This window comes from Leucopleurus acutus (genome assembly GCF_964270905.1).
Source record: "Leucopleurus acutus genome assembly, chromosome: 2".
NCBI lineage: Eukaryota > Metazoa > Chordata > Mammalia > Artiodactyla > Delphinidae > Leucopleurus > Leucopleurus acutus.
The window spans coordinates 25,180,107-25,204,519 of NC_139143.1; the positions used below are offsets into that span (position 1 = coordinate 25,180,107).

Consider the following 24,413-nt stretch of genomic DNA (forward strand, 5'->3'; position numbering starts at 1 on the left):
AAAAAAAATAATCTTCATCTGATCAAGACTGTTATCGTCTTCCTGCCTAAAAATGTGATTTTCTACTAGATCTGCTTCAGCTGTAGGATCACCTGCCTGTAGAAAAGAGAATTCTTCTTACCTTTAATGTAATAGCCCAGTGACATAAACTGCTTGAAAAGATTTGACTACACTTGCTATTTCCATTTACTCCAAATGTCCTTTTCCCCAACTTTTTATCGAAATTCTACAGAAGAGTTCAAAGAACAGTAAAATCAACAGCCATATACCTTTTATTGAGATTCGTCAATTATTGACATTTCGCCAAATTTGCTTTCTCTGTCTGTCTTTCCCTCCCTTACATGTATTTTCCCACTGAAATATCTTAAGCTGCAGGCATTATATCACTTCACTCCTAAGTACTACTTGCACATGTATCTCCCAAGAATAAAGATACTCTCCTACATGATCTTCAATTCCATTATCAATCTCAAGAAACCTGACACTGATGCAACAGTATTATTTAATATACAGTCCATATTCAAATTTCTCCCAAGTTGTCCCCAAAACAGATTCATTGAATGGAACTAACAAATTGTAGCCCTAGAATTATAAGGAACTTGCTTGTGAGGGAGTCTCAGCCTCCCTACTTGTAAAGATGGTGATAATAATTACCTCTCTAGATTGTTTGGAGAATGAAATAACAGTTAATGCAAATACCCTTTACAAACTCAATCCACTGTACAAATTCAAGGAAGGCTGAAAGATTAGAAAGCTGCCTTAATATTGGTGGTTCTCAACTACAGTTCTCAACTATGGTAAACATATACCATATATGTCAGTAACATATTAGAGGTCAAAAAGTAGTACACATTTTCTCAAAGGCATTCTTCAAGTCCACCGAGGAGGTAACATAAAGTTGTAAGAATATATGTTTTCCTGCCTTAGGACAAAAGCTGTTTTACTTGTTAAAAATTATTCACTGCTCACTGCAAAAGTTAAATGAAACAGGAAATAAAAAGTGAAGCTTTTTCCACACCCATATACAAATTATTTTCATTTTAAAAGAAAATAAAACACAGCTCACAAATATCTTAATCTTTTTGGAATTATCTCTTGTGTATCTTCCTCATCACTGTCCTATAGATCTCCCAGTCTCCAGGCTCTCCATCTTCTAGCTTACCCTCCCAATCATCAAAAGAGTTATTTTTCTAAAATTCAAATTATGGCACCTGCATAATTAAAAGCTCTCAGCCTCGGGCTTCCCTGGTGGCACAGTGGTTAAGAATCTGCCTGCCAATGCAGGGAACACGGGTTCGAACCCTGGTCCAGGAAGATCCCACATGCTGCGGAGCAACTAAGCATGTGCACCACAACTACCGAGCCCACATGACACAACTACTGAAGCCCGTGTGCCTAGAGCCCATGCTCCCCAACAAAGAGAAGCCACCTCAATGAGAAGCCCATGCACCGCAATGAAGAGTAGCCCCGGCTCGCCACAACTAGAGAAAGCCCGCACACAGCAACGAAGACCCAACGCAGCCAAAAATAAATAAATAAAATAAATTTAAAAAAAAAAGGCTCTCAGCCTCTAAAAGTAAGCCCTTAATGGCACAAGCTACCCAGTCTTAATTCCTGTCTCTTTTACATCTCAATCTTCAACAACATCCCTGTCTTTGCAGGGACTGTTCTCTCTTTCTGTACCAGCTCACTTTGTTCATCTAGTGAGAGCCTAAACATCCTGCAAAACCCAGCTCAAGAATCACCTTTTTTTCCCCTAATGTCCAAAGGACAAAGTTAATCATGCATTTTGTGCTTCTGCTGAACCTTAAACACATATCTACTCTAATGCTTTGTACAGACTTCTACAATTAGTTATCTACAAACTGTTTCTCCTATTCCACAGTGCCTCTCTTAAGGACATGCTCTGTTACATAATCTGTTTCCCTAGCGTCTAGCTTAGTTTTTGGTACCTTGTTGGTACTTTAATTAAGCACTCACTACATTCACTCTTATTTGTACACAGCCTACTCACTAAGCAAAAGAAGTTAGCAACAGTATGAACTATAGATTGATGATCCAAGCCAACGTGTGGCCACGAGTCAGTGATATGCCAAATTTCCTACCAGCCACTGATCCAGGGTCACTTCCTCTTGGACTCACCAATGACAGGTGGGGTAGAATCAATTACAGAGAATAGGATTTTAGATTATTACAAATATTGGTCCCAGAATTTCAGTGAGGCTGAAAGTGAAGTGTTTAACATGATACCTGATGAAGGCAAAGGGGAAGTGCTCTTGAATCCAACTGCTCAACTTCACCCCGTATAAGTGAGAACAGAGATTGCAGAACCAGCTTCGGGGCTTCTAGTTGATCATTAGCATTTACTTCTGCAGACTCTTCATCACTAACAGCATGTATGGCTGCGTGTAATATATTTTCTTGCATAAAGGGTGTGGTATCTCCTGAAGAAAGTCCTTTGAGAGGTAAATAAAATGCCTATGTTAGGATAAATTTCCATCATGGTAAACACCTTAAAACAATTATGCCTGTTAATCATAAAATTTTCAAATAAAGCTAATCACATAAAAATCCCAAAAACCCACAGAAACCACAAGTTATTCTCCTCAATAAATTAAGATTGTGCTGACATCTGATTGTTTCTATTAGCGATTAGTTAATAGAAGCAATTCTATTAGATCTATATAACTTTTTTATTTATATTATAAATTAAGAATATAATTTATATTCTTAATTAAGAATTATAATTAAGAATATAAAAAAAGATCTAAAGAAAAGTAGGTTAAAATCTGACCAAAAACTTGATTCTCCCAAAGGAAAAACGAATTAACTATAATCTGAAGTCATGTCTTACGCAAAATGAAAGAACTACATGGGAAGGTAAATGTGTTTATCATATGAAAGGCTAAAGAAGTTAAGCCTTCCTCTCTAAACTCTTGGTCTGATAACTTTAGAACTACTTCTGGATCCCAGCAGAGCAGAAGGAATTCAGATGTCCAGAGCTAATGGCCACAGCAGCTTTTTTCCAAATAAAAAGAAGTAACAGAAACTTGGGGGAAAAAAATCAGTGAATAAATCCTTGGCCCACAGCTCCTGAAATGACACACCAAAGTTTTAAACTTTAAATGTTACACATTATAACTTCACCCTTCACTGAAATCTCAGCATCAGTTCTAATTTTCATATTGAAATTGAATAGACCGTCTGCATCTGTACGTACCTTTAGCTAGTCCGGCTTGGAAAGGATCTTTCTCAGTAATTTAGCGTGTGCATACCATGACTGAAGTTGCCTCCTGCCAGCCCTCTAGAGCAGGGGTCCCCAACCCGTGAGCTGCAGACCTATAGCAGTCCACGGCCTGTTAGGAACCGGGCCGCACAGCAGGAGGTGAGTGATGGGATGGGCAAGCAAGCGAAGCTTCATCTGCCACTCCCCATCGCTCCCCATCGCTCGTGTTACTGCCTGAAACACCACCCCCCCAACCGTGGAAAAACTGTCTTCCACGAAACCGGTCCCTAGTGCCAAAAAGGTTGGGGAGTTTGCCCAGAACCCTGTCTTCTACTGCCTTCTAAATAAATCCACTGCTCTAGCCAAGCTGGCCAATTCTGTATCTCCCTAGTATTAATACTCTGCACCTTTCTGAGCAATTACAAATCCTAACAGTTAAAAAATTTTCCTCCCCGGACGTCCCTAGCTGTCCAGTGGTTGAGACTCTGCACTTCCAATCCAAGGGGCTCAGCTTCGATCCCTGGTTGGGGAACTAAGATCCCACATGCCGCACAGCGTGGCCAAGAAAATTAAAAAAGAAAAAAATTTCCTCCCATCTGTCTAGTTAAGTTCTACCCTAAAAAAATTCATATATTTCTCTATAACATGAGCCTGAAGTAAGCTTACCTTCCTCTAAATCCTATATATGGTCTATGGAAAGCCCGCCAGGGCTTTGCATTATAGTGTATTATAGTGACTGGTGAAGGATCGTATTACAGTGACTGGTGAAGGGTCGTATCTTTATTAGATCATAACTCCTACAGCACAGGGATTAATTTACTTACTATAGTATTGCAGTTATATTCAGTAGCGTATTCAGCATTAAAATTCCAAGTGTTGTGCTTTCTACAGATAATCACCTACAGTGATTCCTTATATTTTAGATCCTCTTCTATAAATTTTATGTCGTTTGGACTCTGGAAGTACGAGGCCTAGAGATGGCCTGCCATTTTATTTTGCAGGAACAGTATTTGTGAAAACATGGATGATTCTTCTGCCTTCTAATTTTCTAACCACAATGGTAGTAGTGCCAATGTAGGAACATAAGCTTTGTATAGAGAACTACAAAGAGACTAAGAGAAATACTGTTTTCTTTCCTTTTTCTCCAGCCACACTACTGTGCCCAAGTTATTTAATCTCATATAGACTGTGATAAGGCTAACCTCTCAAATTCTATACTTCTTTTTATTAAATTGTTCCCACATAATTATCAAATATTACTCCATATTTCCTCTTTGAAAAATTGAATTTTATAATGCTCATTTTCTGTAGAGGGAATTTAAATAAAACCCTTGAAGGATATGGTCAAAGAAGGGCAGGATTTTCCAAAGTAAGGATAAAGGACAGAATTTATGACTCCATTATCTAAAGGAAGTCTAAAAAGGGTCCTGTTAAATAATGGAAATGAAAACACGCCATGTGATTACCTCAGTTATTTAGACAGTATAGATGCATAATAGTCACGGTTCCTGCTAGATCCATTTTCTATTTTATTTACTTATTAAAATATTTTTCTTCCAGTTTTATTGAGATGTAATTGACATACAGCACTGTATAACTTTCAGGTGTACAGCCTAACAATTTGACTTACATAAAACACAAAATGAATCCCACAATAAGTTTATTTCATATAGATAAAACATTAAAGAAATAGAAAAAAATGTTCTTCTTGTGATGAGAACCCTCAGGATTTACTCTCTTAACAACTTTCACATATAACATAACACATAACATTACATACATAACACATAACATAATTTCACACATAACATTAATTATATTTATCATGTTATACACTACATTCCTAGTAATTGCTTATCCTGTAATTGGAAGTTTGTACCTTTTGACCACCTTCACCCAATTCCCCTTCCCACCACCCCACAACTCTGGTAACCACAAATCTGATCTTTCTCTATGAGTTTGTTTGTTTATGAAGTATAATTGACCTGCAATACTGTTAGTTCCTGGTATACAACCTAGTGATTCAATATTTCTATATATTTCAAAGTGATCACCATGATACGTCTCATTGTCATCTGTCATCATTACAAAGATATCACGTAGTTATTGACTATATTCCCCACACTGTACATTTCATACCTGTGACTCATTTATTTTGTAACTGAAAATTTGTACCTCTTAATCTCCCTCACCTATTTCTCTCCTTCTCCCATCCCATTCCCCTCTGTCAACCACCTGTTTGTTCTCTCTCTGACTGTTTCTCTTTAGTTATGTTTGTTCACTTATTTAGTTTTTTAGATGCCACGTGTAACTGAAATCATACAGTATTTGTCTTTCTCTGACTTATTTCACTAAGCATAACACTCTCCAGGTCCATCCATGTTATCACAAATGGCAAGATGCCAATCTTTTTCATGGCTCAGTAATATTCCACTGTATATGCATGTATCTGCGTGCGTGCGTGTGTGTGTGTGTGTGTGTGTGTGTATAGAACACATCATCTTTATCCATTCATCTACTGATGGGCACTTAGCTTGCTTCCATATCGTGGCTATTATAAATAATGCTGCAATAGACACAGGGGTGCATGTATCATTTTGAATTACTGTTTACCCTTCCTTCAGATAAATACCCAGGAGTGGAACTGCTGGATCATATGGTAGTTCTACTTTTGCTTTTTTGAGGAATCTCCATACTATTTTCACATAGTGACTGCTCCTATTTACATTCCCACCAACAGAACAGAAGGGTTCCCTTTTCTCCATGTCCTCACCAACACTTGCTATTTGTTGTCTTTTTGATACAAGCCATTCAAACGGGTATGAAGTGATATCTCGCTGTGGTCTTCATTTGCATCTCCCTGACGATTAGTGATGTTCAGCATCTTTTCTTTCTTTCTTTTTTAAAAAAGCAGAATAGTACTGTATACTCCTCATTTGTGTATCAGAAAAAAGAATGCAAGGAGATCATACCCTAAGATCTGAGCTAGTGCTCGGTGCCAGAACTTTAAAATATTTCTGGAAAGATACCCAAGAAATTCCCCTATAGAGAAGGGAACTGAGGAATCAAGATTCTGATCAGGGAGGAGGACTTTCATTTCAGTTGTTTGTTTGTTTTTTTTGAATTTTATTTATTTTTTTATACAGCAGGTTCTTATTATCCATTTTATACATATTAGTGTATACATGTCAATCCCAATCTCCCAGTTCATCCCAACACCACCACCCCGCCACTACTTTCCTCCCTTGGTGTCCATACATTTGTTCTCTACATCTGTGTCTTTATTTCTGCCCTGCAAACCGGTTCATCTGTACCATTTTTCTAGGTTCCACATATATGCGTTAATATACTTGTTTTTCTCCTTCTGACTTACTTCACTCTGTATGACAGTCTCTAGATACATCCATGTCTCTACAAATGACCCAATTTCACTCCATTTGATGGTTGAGTAATATTCCATTGTGTATATATATATATATAACATCTTCTTTACCCATTCATCTGTAGATGGGCATTTAGCTTGCTTCCATGATCTGGCTACTGTAAATAGTGCTGCAATGAACATTCAGGTGCATGTGTTTTCTGTTTTTTATTTTTTGCAGTACGCGGGCCTCACTGTTGTGGCCTCTCCTGTTGCGGAGCACAGGCTCTGGATGCGCAGGCTCAGTGGCCATGGCTCACGGGCCTAGCCGCTCCGCGGCACGTGGGATCTTCCCGGACCAGGGCACGAACTTGTGTCTCCTGCATTGGCAGGCGGACTCTCAACCACTGTACCACCAGGGAAGCCCACATGTGTCTTTTGGAATTATGGTTTCCTCTGGGTATATGCCCAGTAGTAGGACTGCTGGGTCATATGGTAATTCTATTTTTAGTTTTTAAAAGAACCTCCATACTGTTCTCCATAGTGGCTGTATCAATTTACATTCTTACTAACAGTGCAAGAGGGTCCCCTTTTCTCCACACCCTCTCCAGCATTTGCTGTTTGTAGATTTTCTGATGATGCCCATTCTAACTGGTGTGAGGTGATGATACCTCATTGTAACTTTTTTTTTAAATGCTTGGCTTTTTTTGTTTGTTTGTTTTTGTTTATTTATTTTTGGCTGTTTTGGGTCTTCATTTCTGTGCGAGGGCTTTCTCTAGTTGTGGCAAGCGGGGGGGGCCACTCTTCATCGCGGTGCACGGGCCTCTCACTATCACGGCCTCTCTTGTTGCGGAGCACAGGCTCCAGACGCGCAGGCTCAGTAGTTGTGGCTCACAGGTCCAGCCGCTCTGCGGCATGTGGGATCTTCCCAGACCAGGGCTCGAACGCGCGTGTCCCCAGCATTAGCAGGCAGATTCTCAACCACTGTGCCACCAGGGAAGCCCCTCATTGTAGCTTTGATTTGCATTTCTCTAATAATTAGTGATGTTGAGCAGCTTTTCATGTGCTTCTTGGCCACCTGTATGTCTAATTTGGAGAAATGTCTATTTAGGTCTTCTGCCCATTTTTAGATTGGTTTGTTTCTTTTTTTTAATATTGAGCTGTATGAGCTGTTTATATATTTTGGAGATTAACCCTTTGTCTGTTGATTCGCTTGCAAATATTTTCTCCCATAGTGAGGGTTGTCTTTTCATCTTGTTTGTAGATTGCTTTGCAAAAGGTTTTAAGTTTCATTAGGTCCCATTTGTTTATTTTTGTTTTTATTTCCATTACTCTAGGAGGTGGATCAAAACAGATCTTGCTGTGACTTATGTCAAAGAGTGTTCTTCTTGTTTTCCTCCAAGAGTTTTATAGTGTCCAGTCTTACATTTAGGTCTTGAATCCATTTTGAGTTTATTTTTGTGTATGGTGTTAGGGAGCATTCTAATTTCATTCTTTTACATGTAGCTGTCCAGTTTTCCCAGCAACACTTATTGAAGAAACTGTCTTTTCTCCATTGTATATCCTTGCATCCTTTGTCATAGATTAGGTGACCACAGGTGCGTGGGTTTATCTCTGGGCTTTCTATCCTGTTCCATTGATCTATATTTCTGTTTCTGTGCCAGTACCATATTGTCTCGATGACTGTAGCATTGTAGTATAGTCTGAAGTCAGGGAGCCTGATTCCTCCAGCTCTGTTTTCTTCCCTGAAGACTGCATTGGCTATTCGGGGTTTTTTGTGTCTCCATACAATTTTCAGATTTTTTGTTCTAGTTCTGTAAAAAATGTCATTGGAAATTTGATAGGGATTGCATTGAATCTGTAGATTACTTTGTGTCGTACAGTCATTCTTGCAATATTGATTCTTCCAATCCAAGAACGTGGTATATCTCTCCATCTGTTTGTATCATCTTTAATTTCTTTCATCAGTGTCTTATAATTTTCTGCATACAGGTCTTTTGTCTCCCTAGGTAGGTTTATTCCTAGGTACTTTATTCTTTTTGTGTCAATGGTAAATGGGAGTGTTTCCTTAATTTCACTTTCAGATTTTTCATCATTAGTGTATAGGAATGCCAGAGAGTTCTGTGCATTAATTTTGTATCCTGCTACTTTACCAAATTCATTGATTAGCTCTAGTAGTTTTCTGGTAGCATCTTTAGGATTCTCTATGTATAGTATCATGTCATCTGCAAACAGTGTGTTTTACTTTTTCTTTTCCAATTTGTATTCCTTTTATTTCTTTTTCTTCTCTGATTGCTGTGGCTAGGACTTCCAAAACTATGTTGAATAATAGTGGTGAGAGAGGACATCCTTGTTTTGTTCCTGATCTTAGAGGAAATGCTTTCAGTTTTTCACCACTGAGAATGATGTTGGCTGTGGGGTTGTCGTATATGGCCTTTATTACGTTGAGGTAGCATCCCTCCATGCCCACTTTCTGAAGAGTTTTTATTATAAATGGGTGTTGAATTTTGTCAAAAGCTTTTTCTGCATCTATTGAGATGATCAAATGGGTTTTATTATTCAATTTGTTAATATTGTGTATCACATTGATTGATTTGCATATACTGAAGAATCCTTGCATCCTGGGAGAAATCTCACTTGATCATGGTGTATGATCCTTTTAATGTGCTGTTGGATTCTGATTGCTAGTATTTTGTTGAGAATTTTTGCATCTATATTCATCAGTGATATTGGTCTGTAGTTTTCTTTTTTTGGAGTATCTTTGTCTGGTTTTGGTACCAGGGTGATGGTGGCCTCATAGAATGAGTTTGGGAGTGTTCCTTCCTCCACAGTTTTTTGGAAGAGTTTGACAAGTATGGGTGTTAGCTCTTCTCTAAATGTTTGACAGAATTCACCTGTGAAGCCATCTGGTCCTGGACTTTTGTTTTTTGGAAGATTTTTAATCACAGTTTCAATTTCATTACTTGTATTGGTCTGTTCATATTTTCTATTTCTTCCAGGCTCAGCCTTGGAAGGTTATACCTTTCTAAGAATTTGTCCATTTCTTCCAGGTTGTCCATTTTATTGGCATAGAGTTGCTTGTAGTAGTCTCTTAGGATGCTTTGTATTCCTGCGGTGTCTGTTGTAACTTCTTTTTCATTTCTAATTTTATTGATTTGAGTCCTGTCCCTCTTTTTCTTCATGAGTCTGGCTAATGGTTTATCAATTTTTTTTACTTTCTCAAAGAACCAGCTTTTAGTTTTATTGATCTTTGCTATTGTTTTCTTTGTTTCTATTTTATTTATTTCTGCTCTGATCTTTATGATTTCTTTCCTTCTACTACCTTTGGGTTTTGTTTGTTCTTCTTTCTCTAGTTCCTTTAGCTTTAAGGTTAGCTTAAAGCTTTAGCTTTAGCTTTAAGCTTTAAGGTTAGAGTTTTCTTGTTTAGCTTTAAGCTTTAAGGTTAGAGTTTTAAAGCTTTAAAGCTTTAAGCTTTAAGCTTTCTTGTTTAGCTTTTAAGCTTTCTTGTTTAGCTTTAAGCTTTAAGGTTAGAGTTTTCTTGTTTCTTGAGGTAGGCTTGTATTGCTATAAACTTCCCTCTTAGAATTGTTTTGGCTTCATCCCATAGGTTTTGCATCATCGTGTTTTCATTGTCATTTGTCTCTAGGTATTTTTTGATTTACTCTTTGATTTCTCCAGTGATCTCTTGGTTATTTAGTAACGTACTGTTTAGCCTCCATGTGTTTGTTTTTTAAACTTTTTTTTTCCTGTAATTGATTTCTAATCTCACAACTTTGTGTCAGGAAAAGATGCTTGAGATGATTTCAATTTTCTTAAATTTACTGAGGCTTGATTTGTGACCCAAGACGTGACGCATCCTGTAGAATGTTCTGTGAGCACTTAAGAAGAAAGTGTAATCTGCTGTTTTTGGATGGAATGTCCTATAAATATCAATTAAATCTATCTGGTCTCTTGTGTTATTTAAAGCTTCTGTTTCCTTATTTATTTTCATTTTGGATGATCTGTCCATTGGTGTAAGTGAGGTGTTAAAGTCCCCCGCTTTTATTGTCTTACTGTTGATTTCCTCTTTTATAGCTGTTAGCAGTTGCCTTATGTATTGAGGTGCTCCTATGTTGGTTGCATATATATTTATAATGGTCATATCTTCTTCTTGGATTGGTCCCTAGATCATTATGTAGTGTCCTTCCTTGTCTCTTGTAACATTCTTTATTTTAAAGTCTATTTTATCTGACATGAGTATTGCTACTCCAGCTTTCTTTTGATTTCCATTTGCATGGAATATCTTTTTCCATCCCCTCACTTTCAGTCTGTATGTGTCCCTAGGTCTGAAGTGGGTCTCTTGTAGACAGCATATATATGGGTCTTGTTTTTGTATCCATTCAGCAAGTCTATGTTCTTTGGTTGGAGCATTTAATCCATTCACATTTAAGGTAATTATCGATATGTATGTTTCTATTACCATTTTCTTAATTGTTATGGGTTTGTTTTTGTAGGTCCTTTTCTTCTCTTGTGTTTCTCACTTAGAGAAGTTCCTTTAGCATTTGTTGTAGAGCTGGTTTGGTGGTGCTGAATTCTCTTAGCTTTTGCTTGTCTGTAAAGCTTTTGATTTCTCCATCGAATCTGAATGGGATCCTTGTCAGGGAGAGTAATCTTGGTTGTAGGTTCTTCCCTTTCATCACTTTAAATATAGCATGCCACTCCCCTCTGGCCTGTAGAGTTTCTGCTGAGAAATCTGCCGTTAATCTTATGGGTGTTCCCTTGTATGTTATTTGTCGTTTTTCTCTTGTTGCTTTCAATGATTTTTCTGTCTTTAATTTTTGTCAATTTGATTGCTATGTGTCTTGGCCTGTTTCTCCTTGGGTTTATCCTGTATGGGACTCGCTGCGCTTCCTGGACTTGGGTGGCTATTTCCTTTCCCATCTTAGGGAAATTTTCGACTATAATCTCTTCAAATAGTTTCTTGGGTCCTTTCTCTCTCTCTTCTCCTTCTAGGACCCCTATAATGCGAATGTTGTTGCGTTTCATGTTGTCTCAGAGGTCCCGCCGGTTGTCTTCATTTCTTTTCATTCTTTCTTCTTTATTCTGTTCCGTGGCAGTGAATTCCACCATTCTGTCTTTCAGGTCACTTATCCGTTCTGCTGCCTCAATTATGCTGCTCTTGATTCCTTCTAGTGTAGTTTTCATTTCAGTTATTGTATTGTTCATCTCTGTTTGTTTGTTCTTTAATTCTTCTAGGTCTTTGTTAAACATTTCCTGCATCTTCTCGATCTCTGCCTCCATTGTTTTTCTGAGGTCCTGGATCATCTTCACTATCATTATTCTGAATTCTTTTTCTGGAAGGTTGCTTAATTGTTTTTCTGGGGTTTTATCTTGTTCCTTCCTCTGGTACATAGCCCTCTGCCTTTTCATGTTGTCTATCTTTCTGTGAATGTGGTTTTTGTTCCACAAGCTGCAGGATTGTAGTTCTTTTTGCTTCTGCTGTCGGCCCTCCTGTGGATTAGGCTAACTAAGAGGCTTGTGAAAGTTTCCTGATGGGAGGGACTGGTAGCGGGGTAGAGCTGGGTGTTGCTCTGGTGGGCAGAGCTCAGTCTTGAGCATCTTTTTATGTGACTGTTGGCCATCTGTACATCTTCTTTGGAAAAATGTCTACTCAGGTCCTCTGCCCATTTTTTAACTGTGTTGTCTTGTTTTTTGATATCACGTTGTATGAGTTCTTTGTATATTTTGGATATTAACCCCTTCTCAAATATATAATTTGGAAATATTTTCTCCCATTCAGTAGTCAGCCTTTTTGTTTTGTTGATAGTTTCCTTCACTGTGCAAAAGCTTTTTAGTTTGAATTACTTATTTTTGCTTTTGTTTCCCTTCCCTGCAGAAACATATCCAAAGAACTATTGCTAAGACCAATGACAAAGAGTGTACTGCCTATGTTTTCTTCTAGTTTTATGGTTTCAGGTCTTTCATTTAAGTCTTTAATCCATTTTGAGTTTATTTTTGTGGTGTGAGGAAGTGGCTCAGTTTGATTCTTTCATGTAGCTGTCCCGTTTTCCAAACCCTATTTATTTAAGAGGTTAAATTTTCCCCATTGTATATTCTTGCCTCCTTTGTCTTTAATTGTCCATATAAGTGTGGGCTCATTTCTGGGCTCTCTATTCTGTTCCAGTGGTATATGCGTCTATTTTTGTGCCAGTAGCATATTGTTTTGATTACTGTAGATTTGTAGAACAGCTTGAAATGAGTGAGCATGATACCTCCAGTTTGTTTCTTCTTTCATAAGATTGTTTTGGCTATTCAGTCTTTTGTGCTTCCATACAAATTTTAGATTTATTTGCTGTATTTCTATGAAAAATGCCATTGGTATTTTGATAGGGATTGCACTGAATCTGTAGATTGCTTTGGGTACTAGTCATTTTAACAATATTCTTCCAATCCATGAGCATGGTATATCTTTCAATCTGTGTTATCTGTAGTTTTTTTCATCAGTGTTGTAGCTTTCTTAGTGCAGGTCTTTTACCTCCTTAGTTAGATTTACTTATTGTATTCTTTTTGATACAATTGTAAATGGGGTTGTTTTCTTAATTTCACTTTCTGATAGTTTGTTGTTAGTATATAGAAACACAACAGATTTTGTGTACTAATTTTTTATCCTGCAACTTTGCCAAATTCATTGATGAGTTCTAATAGTTTTGTGGTGGCATCATTAGGATTTTCTATGCTTAGTTATCATGTCATCTGCAAACAGTGACAGTTTTATTTCTTCCTTTCCCATTTGGATTCCTTTTCTTTTTCTCGTCTGATGGAAGACTTCGAATACTATGTTGAATAAAAGTGACAAAGGTGGGCATCCTTGTCTTGTTCTTGATCTCAGAGAGACTGCTTTCAGCTTTTCACAGTTGAGTATAACAGTAGCTGTGGGCTTGTCATGTATGGCCTTTATTATGCTGAGGTATATTCCCTCTATATCCAATTTGTGGAGAGTTTTTACCATTAATTGGTGTTGGATTTTGTCAAAAGCTTTTTCTGCATCTATTGAGATGATCATATGATTTTTATTCTTCATTTTGTTAATGTAATGTATCACGTGATTGACGTAAACACTTTTAACTCTGGTATAAAAGTTAAAAGACAGAAGTATTATGAGTAACTATAGCCACAATAAAGTGTTAATGGATAAACCATATATTTAAAATGTAAACTGTGACATCAATAAAATGTCAGGGGAGGAGAAGTTAAACTACTTTATTTTTTTGCCATGCTCTGCAGCTTGTGGGATCTTAGTTCCCTGACCAGGGATTGAACCGCCTCAGCAGTGAAAGTGCAGAGTCCTAAGCACTGGACCTCCAGGGAATTCCCTAAACTGTACTTTTTGATTATGGTAAAAATTAAACTGTCATCAGCTAAAAATACAATTTTATATATATGTGTGTGTGTGTGTGTGTGTGTGTATATATATATATATGTATATATATATATACATACACATATATATATATATGATGTTTTATATAAGCCTCTTGGTAACCAAAAAAAAAAAAATCCTGCAGTAGACACACAAAAGATAAAGATATCAAAGCATACCACTATAAAAATTATCAAATAATGAAGACAGAAAGAAAGGAAGAGAGGAACTACAAAACAGCCAGAAAACAATTTATAAAATGGCAATAGTAAATCCTCACCTACTGATAATTACTTCAAGTGTAACTGGATTAAACTCTCTAATCAAAAAACATAGGGTGCCTGAGTGATTTAAAAAACAAGATCCAACAATTGTTTCAAGAGACTCATTTTAGCTTTAAGGCACACATAGGCTGAAAGTTAGGGATGAAAAACGTATTATATGCAAATGATAAACAAAGAGAGGAGGAGTTGCTGTACTTATATCAGACAAAATTAAGTCAAAAACTGTCAAAAGAGACAAAGGTCACATAAAGGGGTCAATTTATCAAGAGGATATAATAATTGTAAACAGATATGTAACCAAGCACATATATAAATATATATAAGCACATATTAACTAAACTGAAGAGAGAAATAGACAGTAATATAATAATAATAGAGGACTTCAATACCCCACTTTCAGCTATGAATAGATCATACAGATTGATAATGAAAAGTGGACTTGAACAACACTATAGATCAAAAGGTCCTAAGAGAACTATATAAAACATTGTATCTAACAGCAATAGAGTACAGGATCTTATCAAGTTATTCTCCGGGATAGATCATATGTTAGGCCACAAAACAAGTCTTAACAAATTTTAAAAGTCTGAAATCATATCCAGTGTATTTTCTGACCACCATGTTATAAAACTAGAAATCAATAGCAGGAGGAAATTTGGGAAATTCGTAAGTAAGTGAAAATTAAACAACACACTCCAGAACAACCAATGGATCAAAAAAGAAATCAAAAGGGAAGTAAAAAGTATCTTGAGAAAAACGAAAATGAAAGCACAACTTATCGAAACTTATGTGATGCAGAAAAAGCCGCAATAAGAAGAAACTATATAGTAATCAATGCCCACATTACAAAAAAAGTAAGATCTCAAATAAACGTTTAAACTAACCTTATACCTCAAGGAACTAGAAAAAGAACAAACTAAGCCCAAAGTTAGCAAAAGGAAAGAAACAATAAAGATTAGAATAGAAACAAATGAAATAGAGACTAGAAAAACAATAGAAAAGACCAATGAAACAATGAGTTGGTTTTTTGAAAAGATAAACAAAATTGACAAATCTTTAGCTACAATAAGAAAAAAAGAGAGAAGTCTCAAATAAATAAAATCAGAAATGAAAAAGAAGACATTACAACTAATACCACAGAAATAAAAAGGATCATAAGAGACTATTATGAACAATTTATGTCAACAAATTGGATGACCAAGAAGAAATGGATAAGTTCCTAGAAACATACACCATACCAAGAATGAATCATGAATAGAAAATATGAACAGACCAGTAATGAGTAAGCAGGTTGAATCAGTAATCAAAAACCTCCCAAAAAAGAAAAGCCCAAGACCATATAGTTTCACTGGTGAATTCTACCAAATATTTAATGAAAAATTAATGTCAATCCTTCTCAAATTCTTCCAAAAATCAAAGAAGAGGGAACAGTCCCAATCCCATTTTTACAAAGCCAGCATTTCGCCCAATACTAAAGCCAAATAAAGATACTACAAGAAAAGTAAACTATAGACCAATATCTCTGATGAATAAAGATGTAAAAACTCTCAACAAAATACTAGGAAATTGAATTCAACAGCACATTTAAGGGATTGGACACAATGATCAAGCAGGATTTATTTCTGGAATGCAAGGATGGTTCAACATACAGAAATCAATCAATGTGATACAGCACATTAACTGAATGAAGGATAAATATCATATGATCATCTCAGTAGATGTGAGAAAAGTTACTTAACAAAATTCAATATCCTTTCCTGATAAAACTCTTGACATAGAAGTTACAGACGGAAACCTCAACATGATAAAAGCCATATATGACAAACCCACAGATAACATCATACTCAACAGTGAAAGATTAAAATAGTTTCCTCTAAGGTCATGAACAAGGCAAAGGTGCCCACTCTCACCACTCCTATTCAACACAGTACTGGAAGTCCTAGCCAGAGCAATTAGGCAAGAAAAAGAAATATAAGGCATCAAACTCAAAAAGGAAGAAGTAAAACTGTCTCTGTTTGCAGATGATATGATCTTATAAAATAGAAAACCCTCAAGATGCCACTAAAAAACTGTTAGAGCTAATAAATGATTTCAGTAAAGTTGCAGAATATACAATCAACATACAAAAATCAGTTGCGTTGCTATACACTAACAATGAGCCATCTGGAAAAGAAATAAAGAAAAAAATCCTATTTACAATAGCTTTAAAACAATCAAGTACTTAGGAATAAATTTAACCAAGCAGGGGAAAGCTCTGTACACTGAAAACAGTAAATATTTATGAAAGGAACTAAGAAGACACAAATAAATAGAAAGATATACTATGTTCATGGGTTGGAAGAATTTTAAAATATCTATAATACTCAGCAATCTACAGATTCAATGGAATCCCTATCAAAATTTCAATGGCAGTTTTCAAAGAAATAGAAAAAAGTCCTAAAATGTATATGGAACCACAAAAGATCACATATAGCCACAGCAGTCTTGAGTAAAAAGAACAAAGTTAGAGGCATCACAGTACCTGATTTCAAAAAATACTACAAAGTTTTAGTATTCAAAATAAGATGGTTGGCAATAATAACAGACATACAGACCAATGGAACACAACAGAGAGCTCAGAAATAAATCCACACAATTATGAACTTGATCAAAGATGCAAGAAACAAATAATTGGAGAAAGGATAGTTTCTTCAATAAATGGTACTGAGAAAACTGGTTTTCCACATGTGGAAGAATGAAATTGGACGCTTATCTCACTACATATACAAAAATCAAAAAAAAATCAACTCAGTATGAACTGAAGATTTAAATGTAAGACCTGAAACCATACAATTAGAACAAAACATAGGGGAAAATCTTCTTGACATTGGTCTAGGCAATAGTGTTTCAGACATGACACCAAAAGCACAGACAACAAAAGCAAAAGTAGAAGATGGGATTTCATCAAACTAAAAAGCTTCTGCACAGTAAAGGAAACAATCAACAAAGTGAAGAGACAACCTATGAAATAGGAGAAAATATTTGCAAACCATCCCATCTGAAAAGGGGCTAACATCCAAAATATATAAGGAATTCAAACAAATGAATAGCAAGAAAACAATCTGATTGTACCCTGTTGGTGGAAATGCAAATTGGTACAACTATTGTGGAAAACAGGACAAATATTCCTCAAAAACGTAAGACTACAACTACCATATTATCCAGCTAACCTACTTCTGGGTATATACCCAAAGGAAATGAAATCAAGACTCAAAGAGATATCTGCTCCCCCAGGTTCATTACAGCATTACTTATAATAGCCCAGATATGGAAATAATACAAGTGTCTATCAATGCATAAACAGCCGAAGAAGAGGTGGTACACATATAAAATGGAATATTACTCAGCCATGAGAAAGAAGAAAATCCTGCCTGTTGTGACAACTTGGATGAACTTGGAGGACATTATGCTAAGTGAAATAAGCTAGACAGAGAAAGACAAACACTGCATGATTTCACCTTACATGTACAATCTAAAAAAAAAAAAAATTTTTTTTTTAAATGAAACTCAGAAACAAAGTAGTATAATGATGGTTCCCAGGGACTGGTGGGGGCAGACGGGGAGATGTTGATCAAAAGGTACAGAGTTGTAGTTATGTAGGATGCATAAATCTAGAAATCTAATGTACAGGCATGATGACTATACTTAATAATACTGTATTGTACACTGAAAATATACTGAGAGATTTCAGTTGCAGTCATCACACAATAAATGGTAACTATGTGAGGAGATATGTTAACTAGCTTGACTGTAGTAATCATTTCACTATGTATATCAAACCATCATGTTGCACATCTTAAACACATACAATTTAAATAAATAAATAAATAAATTGAAATGTAAAATATCACTGTAAACAAGGCTGTCAATTATTTAAGAAAATTGAAGGTAAGGGTATCTGTCTAATACAAGTATCTTCTAGCTGCCCTCCCCCACACACATTGTATTTTTTTAACCACTGTGACTAACTTTGCATAAAATGTAGATTGCATAAACAATGGCATATCAGAGTTTCATGCAAGAAAATAAGTGCATGGCCTTGCAAGAATTCTGCCACATTCCATACTAAAAAGCAGGTTTCTGTTTCCAGTGCTGTCAAGCTTTAAGGACAATAATTTTATCATGGTTTAAAGAAACATATAAATTGTTACTATACATGTTATTAAATGACAAGGATATACTTTGCCTTAGGCATACAAAATATTCAATAGGAAAACAGGATTTAGCCATATTCTGGATAATCGATTTTTAAACTACTTAAAATACGTCCTTATTAATTTCACATTACTAGGATAAAGAACTCATACTGAGAAAACTATGTATTCCCAAAGAGTTGGAAGAAGAATGACGGAAATCAGGGCAGCCCTAAGTACCCATCCTACCTCCACTACGTATTAGCTGTACCTGCAGCACATCCGTCAATCTCTTCACCCCCCAGTTTCCTGATCTGTAATCTGGACACTCTACCAACTTATAAAATTATTGTGAGAATTAAATGAGATAGTGAATGCAAAAGGTAGGTGTACTCCCAAAGCTTATCCTAAAAAGAGGTTTTACTGTCACTTGAATTAAAAAGGTCACAGGAATCATAAAGCACTTCTCAGACAGTGTGCTTTTACATTTTTTTTTCACTTTGAAGAAAACATTCAGAGCAAACTGTAAATAAAGCTAATGAAGCTCATATTGCTAATGTCATGGTGAATAATAGGAATTATAAAAACTACATTGGAGTATTAAATTGCTTATCTATTAGTCACCAATATTATAAGTCTGAACATGATTAAACTTATTTTTAATAAAGACAATAAAGAAAATAAACACTAGCATAACCATGAGTACTCAGAAAGATTAGCATATTGTGAATTGATACCTTTATAATGTACTAAAACATTTTAAAGTAATAGTAATCAAGCATTTATGACATAACATGGAAGTTTCAGTATTTTTCCATGTAGAGTTCAAAATAATTTTTATGTCATTACTTCTCATGTCACATGGTCTTACAAAGGTTTTGCTTGAAAAAATTAAGAATATATCATCAATTAATACAAAAATTTCTTCTAAATATATTAAAACTTTTCTGGTAAAACTATATTTATAGTTACTGAGAAAAGCCAAATCAAAACATGTATCAGCACATATAATTTCACCTTAATTACAAATTGTCACTCAATACAAAAGAAGCTTTCTTTTACTAGATATGAATCTACACATCCACATAGGAGCAAAAAATTCTATTTATCTTCATCTGTGAAAGTCAAATGGGCTATAGTTAAAACACCTCATTAAGCAATTTGGTGATTCTATTTATAAGTATATGTAGGTGGTGACAGTCAATCATAGGCCTTCATTTAATTTAATATCTGTCAACTTCATCAAGTTCTAAAATAGACATCATAGCTTACATGTACCTATTGAGGTTTCACATTTTTTTAAAAAATTACTTGTAACTGCCTTGGGCCAGAGATTAGAGGAATCACCTTAACTGAGAGATTGTATTCAATTCATCACACCACCTGAGTTTTGTGTCAGTTTTGACACAGTTATTTTATTCAATTTAGAATCTGTCTCTGATAGTGGTCAAGAGACACACCTGTGGAAGAACAGTACCAGTATCCTTTACCCTGAAACATCAGGAATGTACCCTGACATAATTACTCATAGTATTCTTCTTTAATAATCTAAAATCTGCCATTTGTTAATATACCGAAGGGATATTAACTGTTTCTCTGCGTGACAGGAAGAATGATGTGACTAGATAATTTAAAGGTAAAAATCTCATACCTTAGGTAGTAATTAATCAAGATAATGAAAAATTATCACAGGCAAAATGGGGGTTGAAAAGATGCTACATAGAAGACATCAAGGCCTAGCTAAAGATAGCAGCAACGGCTATACTTAGGATAAAATAGTGAAAGTAATAATGTAAACTAAGCTGATGGGGATGTTTGGGGATGGGAGAAGGGTTATTTAAAGGCTTAATGCATTTCACCCCTATGTTCATAGCTGCACTATTCACAATAGCCAAGACATGGAAACAACCTAAATGTCCATCGACAGATGAATGGATAAAGAAGATATGGTGTATGTATACACACACACACAAACACACACACACACTACTCAGCCATGAAGAAGAATGAAATAATGCCATTTGCAGCAACATGGATGCAACTAGAGATTATCATACTAAGTATGTCAGAAAGAGAAAGACAAATATCACACGCTATCACTTAGATGTGAAATCTAAAATATGACACAAATGAACCTATCTATGAAACAGAAACAGACTCACAGAGAACAGACTTGTGGTTGCCAAGGGGGAGGGGGTTGGGGGAGGGATGGAGTGGGAGGTTGGGGTGAGCAGATGTAGGCTATTATATACAGAATGGATAAACACCAAGGTCCTACTGTATAGTACAGGGAATTATATTCAATATCCTGGGATAAACCATAATGGGAAAGAGTATTTAAAAAAGAATGTATATATATGTATAAGTGAATCACTTTGCTGTACAGCAGAAATTAACAAAACATTATAAGACAACTATACTTCAATTTTAAAAAATGAAGGCTTAATGCATTTCATATACTGTATACTACTACTCAAGAGTATAAGGAAGCTATTTTATATGCAGGTTTGTGGGGCTTTAGAAAACAATCTGCGTTTTGTTATGCTGTTCCCTCTGCCTGGTCTGTCAGCTTTTAAAGGGCAGGGGTATGATTAACCATTGTGACATCAATACTGAGCACAGTGCCTAACACAGAGCAGGTACTTAAAATACTTCTTGGGAAAAAAGTTGGTTAAATGTGAGTATGTACCATGGAGTATACTACGAGCCCATATTCACTACGCCACTGGACTCTCACAACAGTATAAAGTGGGTATTAGAAATTATAGATAAAGCAATTGAAATTCATCAGAGATTAAATGAGAGCCTTGACTCTGAAGTCAGGTGCCTGGGTTTGAATCCCAAATTGACTGCTTTCTAGTTCTGCAACTCTAGGCAAGTCAACCTCTTAATTTTCCTACCTGTTAAATGGGGATACTGCCCTGTACAGACTCTCCTCAGAAATTACATTTAGATAAGAAATAAAGTAAGACACACTGCTATCTATCCACAATTCCATGACCTCTCTTCTTTCAACTAAGAACACTGAGCTTTTTGAATAGAAGTATTAGGGAAAAAAACTACATTCACTGCTTTCATAAAAATACTTTCCTTGACCCAGTTGTCGAAGGTCCCTTTCACTACACTGAGACTAGATCTAATAACGAAATCTGAGGAAAAGTTATACCAGGATTCAGAGACAATTACTGAAACAAACCAAACTCCACCACTTCCTTCAGAGTGAACCATCACCCCTTTCTCTGATTATGTTTCATCTTGCTGAGGCTGGCAAGCAGGAATTGTTCTGAAGAAGCACGGCTGGCAACATACTCAGAGAAAAGGCAAAGTATGGTGAGTCAAACATGAAACAGAACTTTCCTTTAAACAGAAAAAGTCAAATAGCATGGTCTAACAATCAGGCTCAGTCTGAAGTCAGACTGCCTGGGATCAAATCCTGAGAGTGTCACTTGTGAGCAATATGATATTGGGCAATTTACTTATCTCTGTATTTTCAGATTCCTCATCTGTAGACTGAGGCTAACTGTGGTACTTAGTAAGGCTTTGGAGAAGATTAAATGAGCTATTTCATACAAAGCATGCATCATGGTGGCAGTCATACAGTAAGTGCTCAATAAGTACTCAAGAACTTTTGTTTAAAACTCAGCAAGCTGCAATCAAATTAACTCTATATGTCCATACCAGTGAGTCTGGAGCTCTATGAACTTTTTTTGATTTTTTTTTATAGGTAACATAAAACCATTTTAACGATTTTGAACTGCACAATTCAGTGACATTAATTATATTCACGATGTTGTATAGCCATCACCACTAACCATTTCCAGAACTTTCTCATCACCCCCAAAACTCTGTACCCATTCAACATTAACTCCCCATTCCCCTCCTGCTTCACATCTGGAATCCTCTGCCACATCAGTAAACAAAGGAGGTTGTGGCCATCAAGCCATTAGCCACTGCAGCTGCCCATACGGTGAGCCCTGAGGGAACTCAGGATGGAGACAAACAGGCTGCCTGCCACCATCATCAGCCACTGCAACTGCCCCCCAACGGTGCACCCTGATGGGATTCAGGATGGAAAAAAGCAGGATACTGGCCCTAGATAATTATGATGCATATCAAAGGAATGATTTCAATAAGCCCAGACTCTCACATCTTCCTGTACATAGAAAAGCACTAAATTCATTAACTTGAGATGTCTGGTTTTCTTTAATTAACAGTCATCTTTCCATGTTCTGACTAGCTGGTTTTTGTTGCAAAAACTGCTGTATCTCCTGGCTTTTACTTTACCTCTTAGGAACAGCCACTCAGAGCTATCTGAGAGGCTGCCTCCTGGGTTTAGGTCTTCAGAAAGTCTGCCAAATTAAACATTCTCAACTTCTAGGTTCTGCTTTCTTTTTTCTCAGTCGACACCTCTACTCTACTTCCTGTTTCCAAGAATTTGCCTAGTCTAAATACCTCATGTAAGTGAAATCAAACAATATTTGTCCTTTTGTGTCTGGCTTGTTTCACTCAGCATAATGTCTTCAAGGTTCATCCATGTTGTAGCATATATCAAATTATCACTCCTTTTAAGGCTGAATAATGTTTCCATATATATGTTTTTTTCCATACATTTTGTTTGTTTCATACATTTTGTCAATGGACATTTGGGTTGTTAATACCTTTTGGTTTCTGTGAATAATGCTGCCATGAACACTGGTGTACAGGTATCTGAGTCCTTACTTTCAATTACCTTGGGTACATGTCTAGAAGTAGAATTGCTGAATTAAATGGTAATTCTATGTTTAACTTTGAGGAACTACCAAACTGTTTTCCTGGAGCTCTACTGCATTTAAACTTCTCAACCACTGTATCCTTATGAGGCTTCAATATTTAAGCTTTTTGCGCCCTCCATCTCTAAAACAAAGATAATACCACTTCCCAAAGATTGAGGTGATGTTTCTTAATCAACAGCATCCCTATCTAAAAAGGTGCTATCAAACAAAAATACGAAACAGTAGTATTCTTCAGAGCATTTTCAATCCATGCATCTGGGCATAGCTCTTGCTATTGGAAACCCTAAAATTAAAAGGTGTTGAGTGATATAAGCAAAATCATGGAGTAGGCAGCTCCAAACTCCCATCCCTTCATAGAAATATTAAAAAAAACAAACAAAAACAAAAACTAGAACTACCGAAATCCACTTTGTCAGAACTCTGGAAAAACAGTCACAGATATACAGGAACAAAGTGAATGCTGAATCAAGAAAAAGGCATTGTAAAACTGGTAGGCGAGATTTGTGGCATATTAAAAGCCCTTGCCCTCTCCAGCTCAGCAACGGTCTTGAAGACAACAGCACCCTCCCTATATGGGACATTGGCCCCTGGTTCCAAAGGAAGCAGGGCAGACCTTACTTGAAAATTATTGTTTCTCTATTCGAACCTGTCTGGGACTACCTGAAGGACTGATGCAAGGTATTCACCTCTGTTTCACCTAACTCAGAACCCCCTCAGAGCAGAAAAGCAGCAGGCTTTGCTGGCAAGCATTACTTATACCAAGTGCCCCTAAAACCAAGTTCTCTTGCTGAGTTTATGATCAATCTCTCTACACAAAACTTCATTCCCTTTCTTGTCCTCTCTGACCTCAATCCTGTGCTAACTGAACACAAACATACCAGTCAGATGACTAAAATTGCTGTTGTCGATAACATTAATGTACTAAAATTACTATTATAGATATCATCATTAACATACAAACTCAAGTTGTTTCTCTATGGCAAGATAAGCTAATAGATTTCCCCAAGCTGTGGACCACCTGGCCTGAAAATTGTAAACCAGAGACATACTGACTCCTGAAACACTGACTAAGAAATGTCACAAAATGACAATCCCAGCCTCTCTTTCTTCCCCTAAAAACAAAAAACAAAAACAAAAAACCCCATAACTTAAAGACCAAGTTGAATTGGATCTAAGACTTGGTTCCCACTCCCTCACTT

The 24,413-nt window shown here is 36.3% G+C and overlaps 1 protein-coding gene across 1 annotated transcript in view; it reads right to left on the bottom strand.

Moving 5' to 3' along the window:
- The window catches only part of CNST (consortin, connexin sorting protein), a 115,658-nt gene that overhangs the window by 45,768 nt on the left and 45,477 nt on the right, over window positions 1-24,413 (bottom strand). Inside the window, exon 3 of the mRNA XM_082833474.1 lies at window positions 2,251-2,456. Coding sequence (XP_082689600.1) covers window positions 2,251-2,456 — 206 coding nt within the window. The remainder of the gene's footprint in view (window positions 1-2,250; window positions 2,457-24,413) is intronic.